At 40.4% G+C, this 14,297-nt stretch overlaps 1 protein-coding gene across 3 annotated transcripts in view; it reads right to left on the bottom strand.

Moving 5' to 3' along the window:
• CNKSR3 (CNKSR family member 3) overlaps positions 1-10,991 on the bottom strand; it is a 90,356-nt gene extending 79,365 nt beyond the window's left edge. For all 3 annotated transcript variants that reach the window (XM_058169105.1, XM_058169115.1, XM_058169095.1), the window contains exon 1: positions 10,697-10,991. Coding sequence is in view for 1 of the 3 variants with exons in the window: in XM_058169095.1 (XP_058025078.1) it covers positions 10,697-10,748 (52 nt within the window). In the remaining 2 variants the exon portion in view is untranslated. The remainder of the gene's footprint in view (positions 1-10,696) is intronic.
• Between the last annotated feature and the right edge of the window lie 3,306 nt (positions 10,992-14,297).

Below are 14,297 nucleotides of genomic sequence, written 5' to 3'. Positions count from 1 at the left end.
GCTTAAATGGACTCCAGAGGATGGTAGAGGACAGGAAGGCTTGGAGGAACGTTGTCCATGGGGTCGCGGTGGGTCAGACACGATTTTGCAACTAACAACAACATCTATCTATCTATCTATCTATCTATCTATCTATCTATCTTCCTTCTATCTAGCCATCCGTTCATTCATCCATCCAGACCACACCCCTGCTCTAGAAAAATGCAAAGAAGAACAACAAAGATGATTTGGAGGCTAGAGGCTAAAACATGTAAAGAACGGTTGCTGGAATTGGGTATGTCTAGTTTAATAAAAAGAAGGACTAGGTGTGACATGATAGCAGTGTTCCAATATCTCAGGGGCTGCCACAAAGACGAGCGAGTCCAGCTATTCTCCAAAGCACTTGAGGGTAGGACAAGAAGCAATGGGTGGAAACTAATCAAGGAGAGAAGCAACCTAGAACTAAGGAGAAATTTCCTGACAGTTAGAACAATTAATAAGTGGAACAACTTGTCTCCAGAAGTTGTAAATGCTCCAACACTGGAAGTTTTTAAGAAGAGATTGAATAACTATTTGTCTGAAGTAGTGTAGGGCTTCCTGCCTAAGCAGGGGGTTGGACTAGAAGACCTCCAAGGTCCCTTTCAACTCTGTTATTCTATTCTATTCTATTCTATTCCATTCCATTCCATTCCATTTCACATTAAACTGTTCATTTTGAGATGCACAGTGTTTAGAATGCAGTACTGCAGTCTAATTCTGACAACTGCTGACTACCAGCAGTTTGACAGTTCAATTCTGACTGGCTCAAGATTGACTCAAGCTTTCTGAGATTGGTAAAATGAGGACCCAAATTGTTAGGGGCAATATGCTGACTCTGTAAACTGCTTAGAGAGGGTTGTAAAGCACTGTGAAGTGGTACAAAAGTCTAAGTGCTATTGCTATTAAGTAAAAGTTAAAATAAAAACTTTGTCCATGCCCCAGATTTAACTGGATATTTAAGGCTACCAACAACTGATGACACACCAAGATGTAAGTGTTGTAGCGCCATCAAATACTCTTCTCGTCTTAGTTCACATATAAAACGTCCTTTGGCAAGCACTCAAGTCTTATTAATACCTAACTTTTACCATCTTTGGTTGTGAATGATGTTAATGTGACAAAAACATACAGATTAATCTCTTTATCCAGAAGAAATCTCAACCCACCCATATGGTATCAATCAGGGAAAAGGATTGGCAAACAAGTCTGGCCACCCTTTAAAAACATATGCTGCAGATTAGCAACTGCAAATGCAAAAACTTATTCAAAGCAATTACTGTTAATTAGTCTTTCCCAAACTGGTGTCTTCCAGATGTGCTAAATCCGAACACTCAGAAGTTCTGCTGGGAATTCTGGGAGTTGGAGTCCAGGATGTGCTCATTTGCAAGATGGTTGTAATGAAATATCATTTTCCATATGCATCATGAAAGGAATGTTATAGTAACTTACAATCTGAAGCCATTAAGGCTTATTTTTAAGACACACAAATAGACATTTTTGCAGAATGTCCATTTGTGTGTCTTAGAAAAATAGGCCAATATAAACTTTCTCAAAATTTAAAATTTCCAACCTTTGTTACATTTGCTTAGAAAGCAAACAATATAATTTTTTTCCCAAATTATTGATTCAACAATGCTTGTTTGAATGCTTTTGAAACAAACAGGTTTCAAAGGATAGCATGTTTTGGCACATCTAAAAAAAAAAAAAACCTTAAAAGAAGATGGGCTTTAGCAGCTCTCATTTTAGTTGTTCCACAACACAAAAATGAACATAGTCACTCCCTACATTTCCTTTAGCTGATACATTCCTAAAGTATTTTCATCTTGTACTGCACAACTCTGGTCTAGCCCACTCTCCATCCCAAAATTCTCAAGAGAATCCTTAGGGTGTGAACTGAGCCTTTCTGAGGGGATACTCATAGTGTTAGGATGGTCTCGTAAGGAATGTGAGCTTCTGAGATCTTGGGCTATACAGGTGGATAAGGTTTCTCTTTATCACTTCTGAAAGACAGCAGAAGGGACTTTTTAATAATACATCATTATGTTTCTGGGTGTACACATGATGAGTCTAAAAGGGCATTTCACTTTCTAATCCCAATTTAGTCTGGACTTTCTATTGGCCGTTAGTTTTGGAATCCTATAATTCTTTGAACAACCTTCCCCAAGCCGATGTCTTATGCACAGTGATAGAAACACTTAGGTTCTCACAATGGAAGAAAGAATGGTGAAGTTTTCTCCCCCCCGCCCTTATTCCTTTGCACTATCCCCTTCCTGATTTTCCCCCTTCCTAATTCCTTCGTTTGTGCTTTATGTTTGAACTTCTACAAAAATTTAAGAAGCTATATTTTTAAAAAATAAATAAATCACAACAACAACAACAAGAAGAAGATAGATTATAATGCCCATCAAGAACAGGAGGGGAAACCATATCGAGACTGAAGATACAATCCAGATTTCTCTAGAGGGGACTAAATCAGGGATGACTGATAAAAACATGGGAGAGAAACACATTTGGATTTTGACAGCATGTCATAAGCACTCTCCCAAAATGAGTGCCAAGGCAAGTCTGACCAATTATAAAGCAGAAGACAAGAGTCTTTGTTGCCACTTACCACTTCATTTTCTACAAAGGGTACCAGTTATCAGTCTATGGGAATATAGACTGATAACTGGTTCTGCACTGTTGGAAATACAAGTTTTTATTTCAGTGTTCTGCTCTAAAATTTGCTATTTTCTAGGAATGTGAGCTTCTGAGATCCAAAGCAGGAAAAATGCTTCAGAACTTGTGTGGTTCCAGGCAGGGGTGGGCTTCAAAAATTTTAGCAAGGGGTTCTCTGCTTGGTTGCTAGGGTGGGCGTGGCCTAGTTGGCCTCCTGCACTACAGCAGGGGGAGGGGGCATTTTTGCCCTCCCCGGACTCCAGAGGCTTTCCTTAAGCCTCCAGGAGGGTGAAAACGCCCCCCCCAGGCTCCGGAGGCTATCTGAAGGCTGGAAAAGGGCTCATTTCCGGCCTTCCTGAACTTCTGGTAGGCCCACTTTTTGCCCTCCCCGAGCCTCTGGGCACATCCTACACTTACCTGCATCCAAAAGGGGCCAGGTGGGGACTCCTGAGAGGAAAGGGGTAGACGGGAACAGCCAGGAGTGGAATTTGGAGGTTCTCCGAACTGTACAGAATCTTAGCTAGAGGTTCTCCCGAACCCCTGCGAACCCCAGCAGCCCACCCCCTGGTTCCAGGGCTCACAGTCCACAGAAAAAAATGAGTTAAGAACATGCCTTATCCCTCAATTCAGAAGCATGTATATTCCTGGCTATCAAAAGAGCCCAGGAAAAAAATCCAGTTGCTCGCACATATAGTAAGTATACTCATGCTAGATCTGAACCACCATTTATTTTTATACGGGGGAAGGGTAGGTGGGCTTCAAAAATAATCTGCAAGGAGTGTTTCTGACTTCACAGAAGCACAGTATATATTCATTAAGGCAATCCCTTTTTTTCCTGGGAGTGTCTGGAAAAAAAAGTTGCATAGAGTTGCTGCCCTCGGATGAGGATTAAAGTCCTTGTGAATCATTTTCAATGCATGCAAAGCTCTAAAAAGACCTTTAAAAGGTAAATTTGAGTAGGACGGTATCCTTGGCAGACAGAAAGGGACATAGTGATAGACACTTTTTTCATTCCAGGTGCCGTGCCAGGAACCTGAGCCAATAAACCTTTAGAATTTAGGGAAAGCTTTCACAGAACAACCTGGTAGGCACTAACCCAGCAAGTGACGTTTAGTAGGAACTGTTACACATTCTTCAACAAGACACATTCAATTATCTAGAACAGTGTAGAAGAACGAGTGGCAGAACCTGGGGGTGGAGTAAAAAGAAGAATCAGCCTAGAAGCTTTAGGTAATCACAATGGAACTCCAACACCTCTTGAATGCTGTTGACGCTTATCTAGCCACCAAAATAGAGCTAACTATTAGTTAAGTACCTTAACGGTTAGTTGAGTAGATTCCCGTGCATAGACATGACTAACAAATCAATTTAACTTCATGTGTGGTCCTGCTCTTTTGCCCCTTACAAAAGGCTGTGAAACACCATAATACTAATCTGGGATTTTTAACACGGAATTTCTAACATTGGATGAATAAACCTTTATTTGTTGAACAAGGAGGGGGGGGTGTCAATCTGTCCTTTAGATTAAGTACTAATGGGTCACTTTGTACACCACCAAAATCCAAAACCAAACAAACCACATAATGGTTTAGCTTAAGGTATGAGCCAACTGCTTCCCTCCAACCTACAAAGTGTTTTCTTCTTTACTCTTAAACGCCACTTCAAAATAATAATTGCTTTGTACTTTGTATTACCAAGAATGCTACTTCTCATTTAAAAAAAAACCCCAGTAACATTCATGTATAGCATTCACTTTGGCCAAATATAATGAAAATCTAAGAACTGTAGAAGGAAATCAAAGCTGAGATAATACCCAGTTTTTCTTAACTTAAACAATTTAAAATGTAACTTAACACCAGTGTATTTAACCAGCTGTTGACTTGGTTTTAAATGACTCCTATGAAACCCAAAAGCAATGAAATAAAATCATGCAATGTAGTTAATCCCAGCCTTGATTAATTGGTGGAAATTCAGTTTAAATAAACAGCAGAAGAAAGCAAGTTGAAGTACATATTACAACAAATATAAAGGGTTTTTTCCCTGTAGGACAGAGGTTCAATCAGAATACAGCTGGAAGGGATCTTGGAGATCTTCTAATCCAACCTCCTACTCAAGCAGGAGATTCTAATCTATATCATTTCAGACAGGTGGCTTTCCAGTCTTTTCTTAAAAACCTCTAGTGATGAAACACCTACAACTTCTGGAGGCAAGCTGTTCCACTGATTAACTGTCCTCACTATTGTTTTTCCATAATTCCAGGTTGCTTTTCTCCCCTTAATTAGTTTCCATCCACTTTTTCTTGTCTTGCCTTCTATAGTGCTTTAGAAAATAAGTTGATCCCCTCTTCTTTGTGGCAGCCCCTCAAATACTAGAATACTCTTATCATGTCACCCCTAGTTTTTTTCTTCTAGACTGGCCGTACCCAATTCCTGCAACCGTTTTTCATATATTTTTGTCTCCAGGCCTTTAATCTTACTTGCTCTCCTTTGCATTTTTTCCAAAGTTTCAACATTTTTTTTGTAGTGTGGTGACCAAAATTGATTGATACTGCAAGTTTTTGTTGGCCTTCCTAAGCTGTAATTTTCATTAACCTTACCCAGCATGGCTACTATCAGAGAGAGATGGTTACTGCAGTCCAGCAACAATGTTAAGGATATATTACCCATCTTATTTTATTTATTGGGTTTTGTTTCAGCTTCTATTACTTGTCTAAATAATGCAAAACAACAAACATACACAGTGCTCCTACTCCTCTTTCCCCCCACAATAACTCTATGAGGTAGGTTGAGTTTAGAGAGAATGACTGGCCCAAGGTCACCAGCCAGTTTTGATGCCTCAGGTGGGACTAGAACTAGATCTTCCCGTTTCTAGGCCAGCACCTTAACCACTACACCAAAATGGCTCTCTCTATTAGGAGAAATAACAAACTTTGGGGCAAGTAGCTAAGACTGCCGATGATGCAAGAACCTGCATGGAGTTATTGCATCTATAGTGGAGATCTGCAAGAGGATTCATACTTACATTATGGTGAAAGTGGAAGTCTGCTTACAGATAAGGACACTGAAGCTTATCTCTGAGGCTACAGCACCTTCAGACGCAGACAGGTTGCCCTGTTTTATTCTGATTGGAGTTCCTTGGGTTTTAAGGATTGCAACTTCCAATATGTTCAGTCAAAGATACAGTTTTGGATCTCAAGGTATGAAGCTTAAGTAAGGATTAAGTTTCTTTTCCTTTCTTAGCTTTTGAAGAGGGGGATACAAACTGTAGTTCTCAAATTTTCGTCCTAACTCTCAGATTCCATTTCTCTTCCAAATCTTTTTTATTTTAAATTGTACATCTTATGTATGCAAATTTATCCTGCCAATAATGAATTGCTCTCTGGGCTGGCTAGGGGTGACAAAGAGTTGTGGGTCCATATCCCAGAAGCACCAGAGTGAAGAAATCAGTTTTCAGAATTGCTCAGAAGAAAGGAATCCTGAAGTCCTTCAAATTGTACATTTCCCATAATTCTCCCCAATTTAGAATAATGGAGATCTACTTTGGAGTAGCCAGAGGACATTTGATCATGCCCTAATGGAGTATATGAACAGTAAATATCGCCATTTTGCAGAAAGGATAACAAGGAGAAACTACAAGACTATAAAAAAATAAAAGTAGCCAGAGGTGACTTACTAAGTCTCATGACTTCAGTGAAACTTAAACTGAGAATGCCCTGGCTGAAGTGCCCAAGTCTTTTTGTGTTATTGAATTATTTTGTAATCGGAACAGATATCTTATCTTGTTACAGTGACACTTAAATAAGCCATTGAACGCGGCTCTTGTATAAACAGATCACTATCTAACTGGACCAGTAACATTTGCATAATTCATGCTTTTAACATCCATATTGTATGTTTTCTGGCTTGCTGATGTCAGAATGTGGTCTAAAAAAAAAATCAAAATTATGTTTTAATCATTAAACAATAATTTATGGGTATGTATAATTTCAAATTTGAACATTCTGAATGTATTCTGCATATATCGCAGTGTTTCTCCATGAAATAATTTGGATTTTTTTTTTAAACTGACACTGTGTGATCACTGTGTGTGAGTCCTTTGGGAGATAGGGCGGTATATAAATTTAAACAATAAATAAATAAATAAATAAATAAACTAGCACACAATGTTGGTCAGATACTGAAAATGTAAAGATAGCTACAACTATTAAAATAATTCTTCCACTCAATGTCTGAGTTCACAATGTGCTAATAATATAATTTGATGGGTTTCATTCATTTTGGTTTGTATAAGGGATAAATCAAGTCAAAGCTGCTGTGACCTTGTAGTTAAACAAACTACTTGTGTAGTTTATTTAACTAACAATGCAGAGAGAAGACTGAAGCCTCCCTTCCATGCCCTGAGTTATCCAGCTGAACTATTTTCGGGATTACAAATGAACTCCCACCCTGAAAAGGCTCTAAGTATGCTTTGGTGACTGTATGATTCCTAAGTGGGTGGAAACTTTTCCAACCAGAAACGCTGATGCCATCTCTGTGGCTGAAGTATTGTTACAATAGGGTGAACCCAGCCACTGTCTGCAAAACGTTGTTAAAAATACAACTGAAACATTACTATTGTTCATTCAATAAACTATGATTAAAACCCATCATGACTTAATATGATACAGACCCCAGCTACTGAAAGAGCACCTAGAATTTTTTTAATAAGGAAATAACATTGTAATGAGTTTAATGCTGTTAAAAAAAACACCAGATTCCCCATTTTGGAATATTAACAACTGTACATATAAAAAAAGCTGAATTCACACAACTTGCTTGGCCAGATAAACTACAGTTCACTAAATAAAACTACAATTAACTATGTACAGGTGGTCCTCAAGTTACAACAGTTCATTTAGTGACTGTTCAAAGTTACAATGGTGCTGAAGTGACATGGCCCTTTTTTTACTTATGACCTTTGTAGCAGCCCCATAATCATGTGGTCAAAATTCAGATGCTTGGCAACTGGTTCATACTTAGGACCATGTCTGTGTCCCAAAGTCATGTAATCACCGTTTGCAACCTTTTCACAAGCAAAATCAATGGGGAAGCCAGATTCACTTAACAACGGTGTTACTAACTTAACAACTGCAGTGATTCCCTTAACAACTGTGGCAAGAAAAGTCATAAAATGGGACAAAACTCACTTAACAATCTCTCATTTAAGAACAGAAATTTTGGGCTCAATTGTGGGCATAAATCAAGGACTACCTGTATATGTAACAATCTGAAACATAAATATTGATTCATGCAGTATGCTAAGATGCAAACAACTTTGGCTTAGTCTGTTGCATCAACCCAGCCACAGACTGATTTCACATATCACACTAAAACATTATTTATAATCCACAACAGATTGGTTCATGCAATCCACTGGAAACATTGCACTAGGCCAAATGTTAACCTGTTCTTCTGACATGACTTTTCTATAAAGAATCAAAGTGGCTGAGGGACTTGTGACAATGCAGGCCAGCAAACCTTGGGCATATTGAGATCTTATTCCTTAGCTGAACTATAACCCATCCAAAGTGATGGTACCTTTCCTATGGTAGGAGCTGTTGCACTAATGGCAGCTCAGAAAATCAGATTTCTTCTGTTGGGATGCAGCTGCCTGCATTGTTGTCTAGCCTGATACAAGATCAGCTGTGAAATATTCAATTCCCTTTTTAAAGCAGCATGACAAAACAGCCACATTTCCCTTCTATACAGAAAGATCCTCCATCCAATCACCTCTTATTTCCCTCTTTATTCCTTCGACCCTCCTTTAAAAGCCTTCCATAATTTCTTCTTTTGAAGAAGTTTTTTTTTTCCCCAGAAAAAGAAAGATATGCACAGAAAACCAGGAAGCTCTAAAAGGGACCTCTGACATATGAGGCAAGGGATAAAGCCACAAAATAAGCACAAGCGTTTTCAGAGCCATAACATCCATTTTCATGCAAGCTATGGCAATTTTTACCATTTGTTGTAGCCAGTAATGATACAGGAGCTAGATAAATATTCCAAGACTCCATTTACAAAAACAAATTTTAAAAGTTTTCAGATCATCTAGTCAGAGTGAAATAACTCAGCCACATTTACATGTATTTTCACATATCTGAAAGACACTTTAAATGAACAGGATCACTGAAAGTATCGCATTTTCTCTTTTAACAGCCCAGGCATAAGTGGTGTACAAGTGCAAAGGGAAAAGAAAGGATTAACATTCAATTCAATCTGAATGAAATATAAAAGATGTTTTAGTGGTAACCTCCACTAAAGCCCATGAGCCAGAAGAGTAAAATCATGTAACAAAAACACAGAAAGAGCCACAGATAATGGTTTCTGACTGGCATACATATCCTTTCATGTTTTCCTTTCCAAGTTTTCAAAATAACAACTTCACGCAAATAATTAAAATTATAGTACTCTTTTAACTCAGGTGTTTCTTCTACAGTGACCTTTGAGGATTCTTATTTGCAGGCACCAGACTAAATTTATCTTCCGTTGAAATGGCATTCTATTATTTTTAAACGTTCTGGAAACAAATTAATTATCCCAATGTACTGAATATCCAATATTCATGAAGATTAAGTTAGAAAATAGTGGAGGAAAAACTAGGAAGGCTCTACAGCACAACTCAAGATTGTTGATCATTAATGAAGATCTTTGACAATACCAAGTAGTTGATAAATATCCTTAACCAAATATCCTAGAAGCTTTACAGATCAAAGAAAACAGCTTATCAAAAAAGCCGAAGTCCTAAAAAGCATTTCTGCAATATCAGGATTGCACTCATCCTTAACCTATGCTGTGCTGCCTAGCAGTCTTCCCCAAACTGATACATTCCCCATTATCTCCACTCCAACAGGGCCACTCTGACAGCTACGATATCTCAAAATCATGGAAGTGGTGTGGTTCTGCACATCCAGCTATATCAGCCTGATCTAAACAGACAGATGGTGCATTATTTGGGATGGGGGATGAGTGTTTATAAAGGTTCGGGAATGCTGCCAACCAACTAATGCACCCTTAGGATTCACTTTTCTCTTAGAATCAAGTGGCGCCTAAAGTTGAAATGTTCTGGAGCACTGCATGTTTGGGCAGAAGCACATCGGGCTGCGTTCAGACTGGCATTTTACCTAGGAGGTGCTTGCAAAACCTACCACCTCAACATTTAGCAGTCATATGCAAGATAACTTATTATTTATTTCTTTAAACACCCTCAATTGCTAACAGGACATCCGTTCAAAAGGGAAGCTCTGGAATCTGGCATATTTCTCAGGCTCCAATGACGCACATCTTCTGTGGTTCCGGGCCATTTTGAACCCTGGTTCGCTTCAAGCATTAAATGGGCAACTCGTAGGTGGGGGAGAGGGGTCCCTTTAGATTGAGATCTTCGCCTTGAATGAATCGCTACGGCCCATTATTATCCTTCAAGAGCGCAAGGGACACGCGTTATGTGTTCTCCACTAACTCTGGCCAACGCTTGGCTGAGTGTGCCTTTTTTTTTTTTTTTTGCGTGAACATCAAAAGCTGGAAAGCAGTGAACTCTCGCGATCGGCTCCCGGAGCCCAAGCCTTCATCCCAAACTGCCATAAGGCGCTCAGGGCCGCGGAGAGTTAGGCTTGTTTGTTTACCCGCGCGGGAGGCCAGCTCGTCTGCTAGAGACAGGCGACTATGTGCGCGCGTGTGTTTTGCTCGTAGCCAAGGAACTGAGGTTTTGCAGAAGCCCTTCTCAGATTAAGAGCGACAAACTACGGCAGGCACGATCCCTCCGTGATCTACCGTCCTCCTCGGCAGAACCCGGGAGTCGGGAGCAAGGCGGGAGGGGGGGGGAGCTGCCAGGAGAGATCGAGAGACCCGGGGAAAAGAAGGAACAAAGATGGGAAGTTAGCAGAGAAAGTTTGGAGAGAAGCAGAAGCAGGGCTGGAAGCGTCCTAAGCAAACAGCTGCGCCGGAGAAAGATCCAAGCGGGGAGGAGCAGCCGGCGTCCTCTTTCTTACCCTTGGTCCACTCCACAACTTGCTTAGGATTCCACTTGGTTACGGGCTCCATCCTCTTATTTCTCGGTCCAGCCTTTGCTCTGTCCCACCACCCGACAGATCCGGATTCCAGCAAGGGACAGCTGCCCGGAGCTCCAACTAGCTCCTTCCTCTCTGTCCCCCACCACGGATTTCCCCCTTTCGGGTTCCCATCCGAGCGGGCAACCCGCGAGCCGCCCGCCCTCCCAGCTCCGCCCTTCGGCCCAGGCCGGCCTCTCCTGCGCGTCCAGCCCCTCCTCCACGTGCTTGGCACTCTTGCCAGAAGATCCGCGCGGAGGCGCTGACTCGCTCTCGCTCTCTCTGTTGCCCTTGGCGGCTCCGGGGCTTCGTCTCTCCCGCGCCCCCTGCAGGACGGAAGGGCTCGGGCTGCTTAGCTCAGGTTACAAATGTGTGTAGGGGGTTGGGGGTTGGTTGCAGTCGTGGGGACCCGCCCGTTTTTCGCAGCTCTTTCATCCTCCGGCTCTGCGCGGGGGCTGGAGTGAAACTCCTGAAAGGCAAAAGAAGCCCAACCCGGCATTGGGCCGGCGGCGCCCACGCAGGCTCCCTGCTCCGGCGGGTGTATTTTGTTTTGCAATGTGAAGCCTGCTGGAAGTGGTTGCCAAGTGCGCACATCTGCGGGCTGGGGGGGGGGAACGGACCCAAAAATATGAACAGAAAAGCACGCGTGGATTTCTTGTCCCTCGTTTAACAGAACTTGGAAGCGCCTATAGTATTCCCAGCATTACCCCGTTCAGGAGTTTACAAGGTTTAGAGAAGAGCAGTCCTGTTTCCTTCCTGTCCCCAGATGTGCTTTTCCAACATAGAATTCACATTGCAAAACAAAGTATACCCGTGGGTTGGGTCACCTTGCCTAAAAACGTGTTTTTTTGGTCATTAAAAAGAAAAGACACGATTGCCTGCTTAGCCAACACAGTATATAGTACAAGGGTCAGTACATGCAGCTGCTCAAAAGATGTCAAAATTGAGGCCTGCATAAATGCTGCAATTTATCTACCTCTGATGCTCGCAGTGGATTTATCTAGGGCTCCTTGTTATAAGAGGATCATAATTCTAACCTTTATGGGCTGGGAAAAACTGATTTTTATATGTTTTTTATATTTTTATATGTTGGAAATGTAGCTGCCCACAGGGTGCTTAAATCTAGCCCGCGGGGCCTCTGGCAGCTAAAACATCGACTTTTCTATATATTTTCCAACTCAACTAATAAAGGTCACACTCTGTGCCATATGCATGGATAGGGGTGGGAAAGGGATGAAATGTGCCTCAAAAATTGCTACTTATAAGGAGAGGATTTTGTTACGATGCTCCCATGTGTGTCATTTGGATGAAGTATTGGTTTGCTGCAGGGAGTAATAATAAAGGTGAGATTAATTAGAAAGTATTATTAATAATAAAATATGAATTAAATGTATATGCCACATGACTCCCACTACCCCCTGTGGTTTGCAAATTTGTTAAAAACGTGAAAAACAAAGAAACTACAAAAAACAAAACAGACAGCGGAAATGATGAAACCAGACAGAACTAAAGAGAAAAAGGAGCTTTAGTCATGCTTGCCAAAGGCCTGGGTGTAGAACCAGATCTTCAGGGCCATTTGAATTTTGGAAGCACCTCATTTCATTTGGTATAGAAAAAGCATGTTTCCGGACTCCCAATGGATGGCATTGTTTAATTGAAGGAGCATGGACCCTGGACCGCTTCAATCCTGACCAGCCAAGCAGATGCTATAGGAGACAGGCAGCCCCCCCCCCACTTAAATAACCAGGTCCTATGCTACAGCTCTGCTCTGATCACCTTGCGTATGGCCTGTTTCACATATCATTTCTTTTAGTTCTGTCTCCTACCAGAGTTTGCTGTCTTTTAGGTTGTCAGGTACAGTCTGTCTGGTGTCCAACAGACTGCAGATAGCAGAATGGCCATTTAATACAACTAAGAGCATGTTGAATAAGCACTCATGGATAATTGGCAGCAATACTCAACAGGATGCAGCACCAGTAACATGTAGAAAATAATATAACAATAATGCTGATTTTCAGTGGTGACTTTTTTTATCTCGCAAGTTAAACCAATAGGAAATATGCATATCCCACCCTGGTACACTTGTGTTTCCAATAAATCAGGATTGTCTGGAACAATGCTGGAGATGCAACTCAATGTAATAAAAGTGTGGAAGGCAGTGGAAAATCATTAGAATATATTGACCCTAAAAGGGTATCGGTGGCTGAATACAGTAACATTGCATATCATACTATGCATTAATAACATGATTTGATTTTGGCCCAGCACAATATATGTAACCACTTCTGAAAATGTTGCCAAGAAAATTGTAGGGACTTGTCCATGTAGTTTCCAGGAGCCACAATTGATGCAAACATGGACATAAACATACACCCAACAGATTATAAACAATGATTTATGGTGTAGCAGAACTCTGCCAGGCTTCAAAGTCCAGATTTTTTATTTTATTATTTATTTAGAAAATTTATATTGCCGCCTACTCGCACATGGAGACTCAAGGCGGCTTACAAAGACATGCATGATGCATACATAGATGAAACCATGGAACCTGAATAACAAAGTTTTGGAATAAAAGCTCTAAATTATATTTTCTAGGTTCTTAGTTCATATGTCATGTTAGTTTTTAACTTGACTTGTGAATGAACAAATACAACGATCCATATATTTTTACCAAAAAAAATCACATGGATAGAAAATAAAGATCAACGCCAAAAAAGACAAAAATCTCAGAAAGAAGTTAACAAAGAGTTTCAGAGAACTGTTAAAAGAGTTAGACACCGTATTACAATTTCATCTGTAAAGACATTAAGGACGGAAATAGACATGGAAAAACAAGGGAAGTCTTTGAAATGCTCTCTGAAATTCAGTACTGAATTGGTGTGCTAAAGGATGCCAATGGATAGATAGTAACTGATTCACAGACAGACAGACGGATGGATGGATGAATGGATGGATGGATGGATACAGTAGTGGCCAAAATTGTGGAAACCTTTTAGGAAAACTATTTTCTAAAACTAGCTAATAACACCACTTTTTGTTTTGTTTCCATTATATATCAATGGAAAGATTTAATCAAGAATGTAATGCAATAACTTTTATGAAGGATTTGCTATTAGAATAGCAGTTACAGTATAAAGAAGAAAAGTGAAACACGTAGAAAAAACGAGATATACAAAAATTATCACCATAGAAAAAATGAGCTATACAAAAATTATTACCATGTCAGTTAATTCTTAGTTGAGTAATCTTTAGTATGAATTACTGTCTTACAGCGTCTTCCCATTGAGTGAACCAAGTCTTTTCTGCAGATGTGAAACTAAGATTGAATGAATGCTTCTATTAACTGGGTTTTATTGCTGGGTCGCTTCTGACTTAATAAGTTTTCTTTAGTTGGCTCCATAGATTTTCAATTGGGTTAAGATCTGGGGTATTCCCAGGCCATTCCAGCAGTGGAATATGATTATCTTGAAACTCCAAAAACAAATGGTGTTATTAGCCATCAAACCAGGGGTGAAATGCTACAGTTTGGGCCACTTCGGTAGTA

The sequence above is a fragment of the Ahaetulla prasina genome, chromosome 1 (assembly GCF_028640845.1).
Source record: "Ahaetulla prasina isolate Xishuangbanna chromosome 1, ASM2864084v1, whole genome shotgun sequence".
Taxonomy (NCBI): Eukaryota; Metazoa; Chordata; class Lepidosauria; order Squamata; family Colubridae; genus Ahaetulla; species Ahaetulla prasina.
Note: the sequence above shows the minus strand (reverse complement) of the source record. Positions and strands in the feature narration are given on the sequence as shown.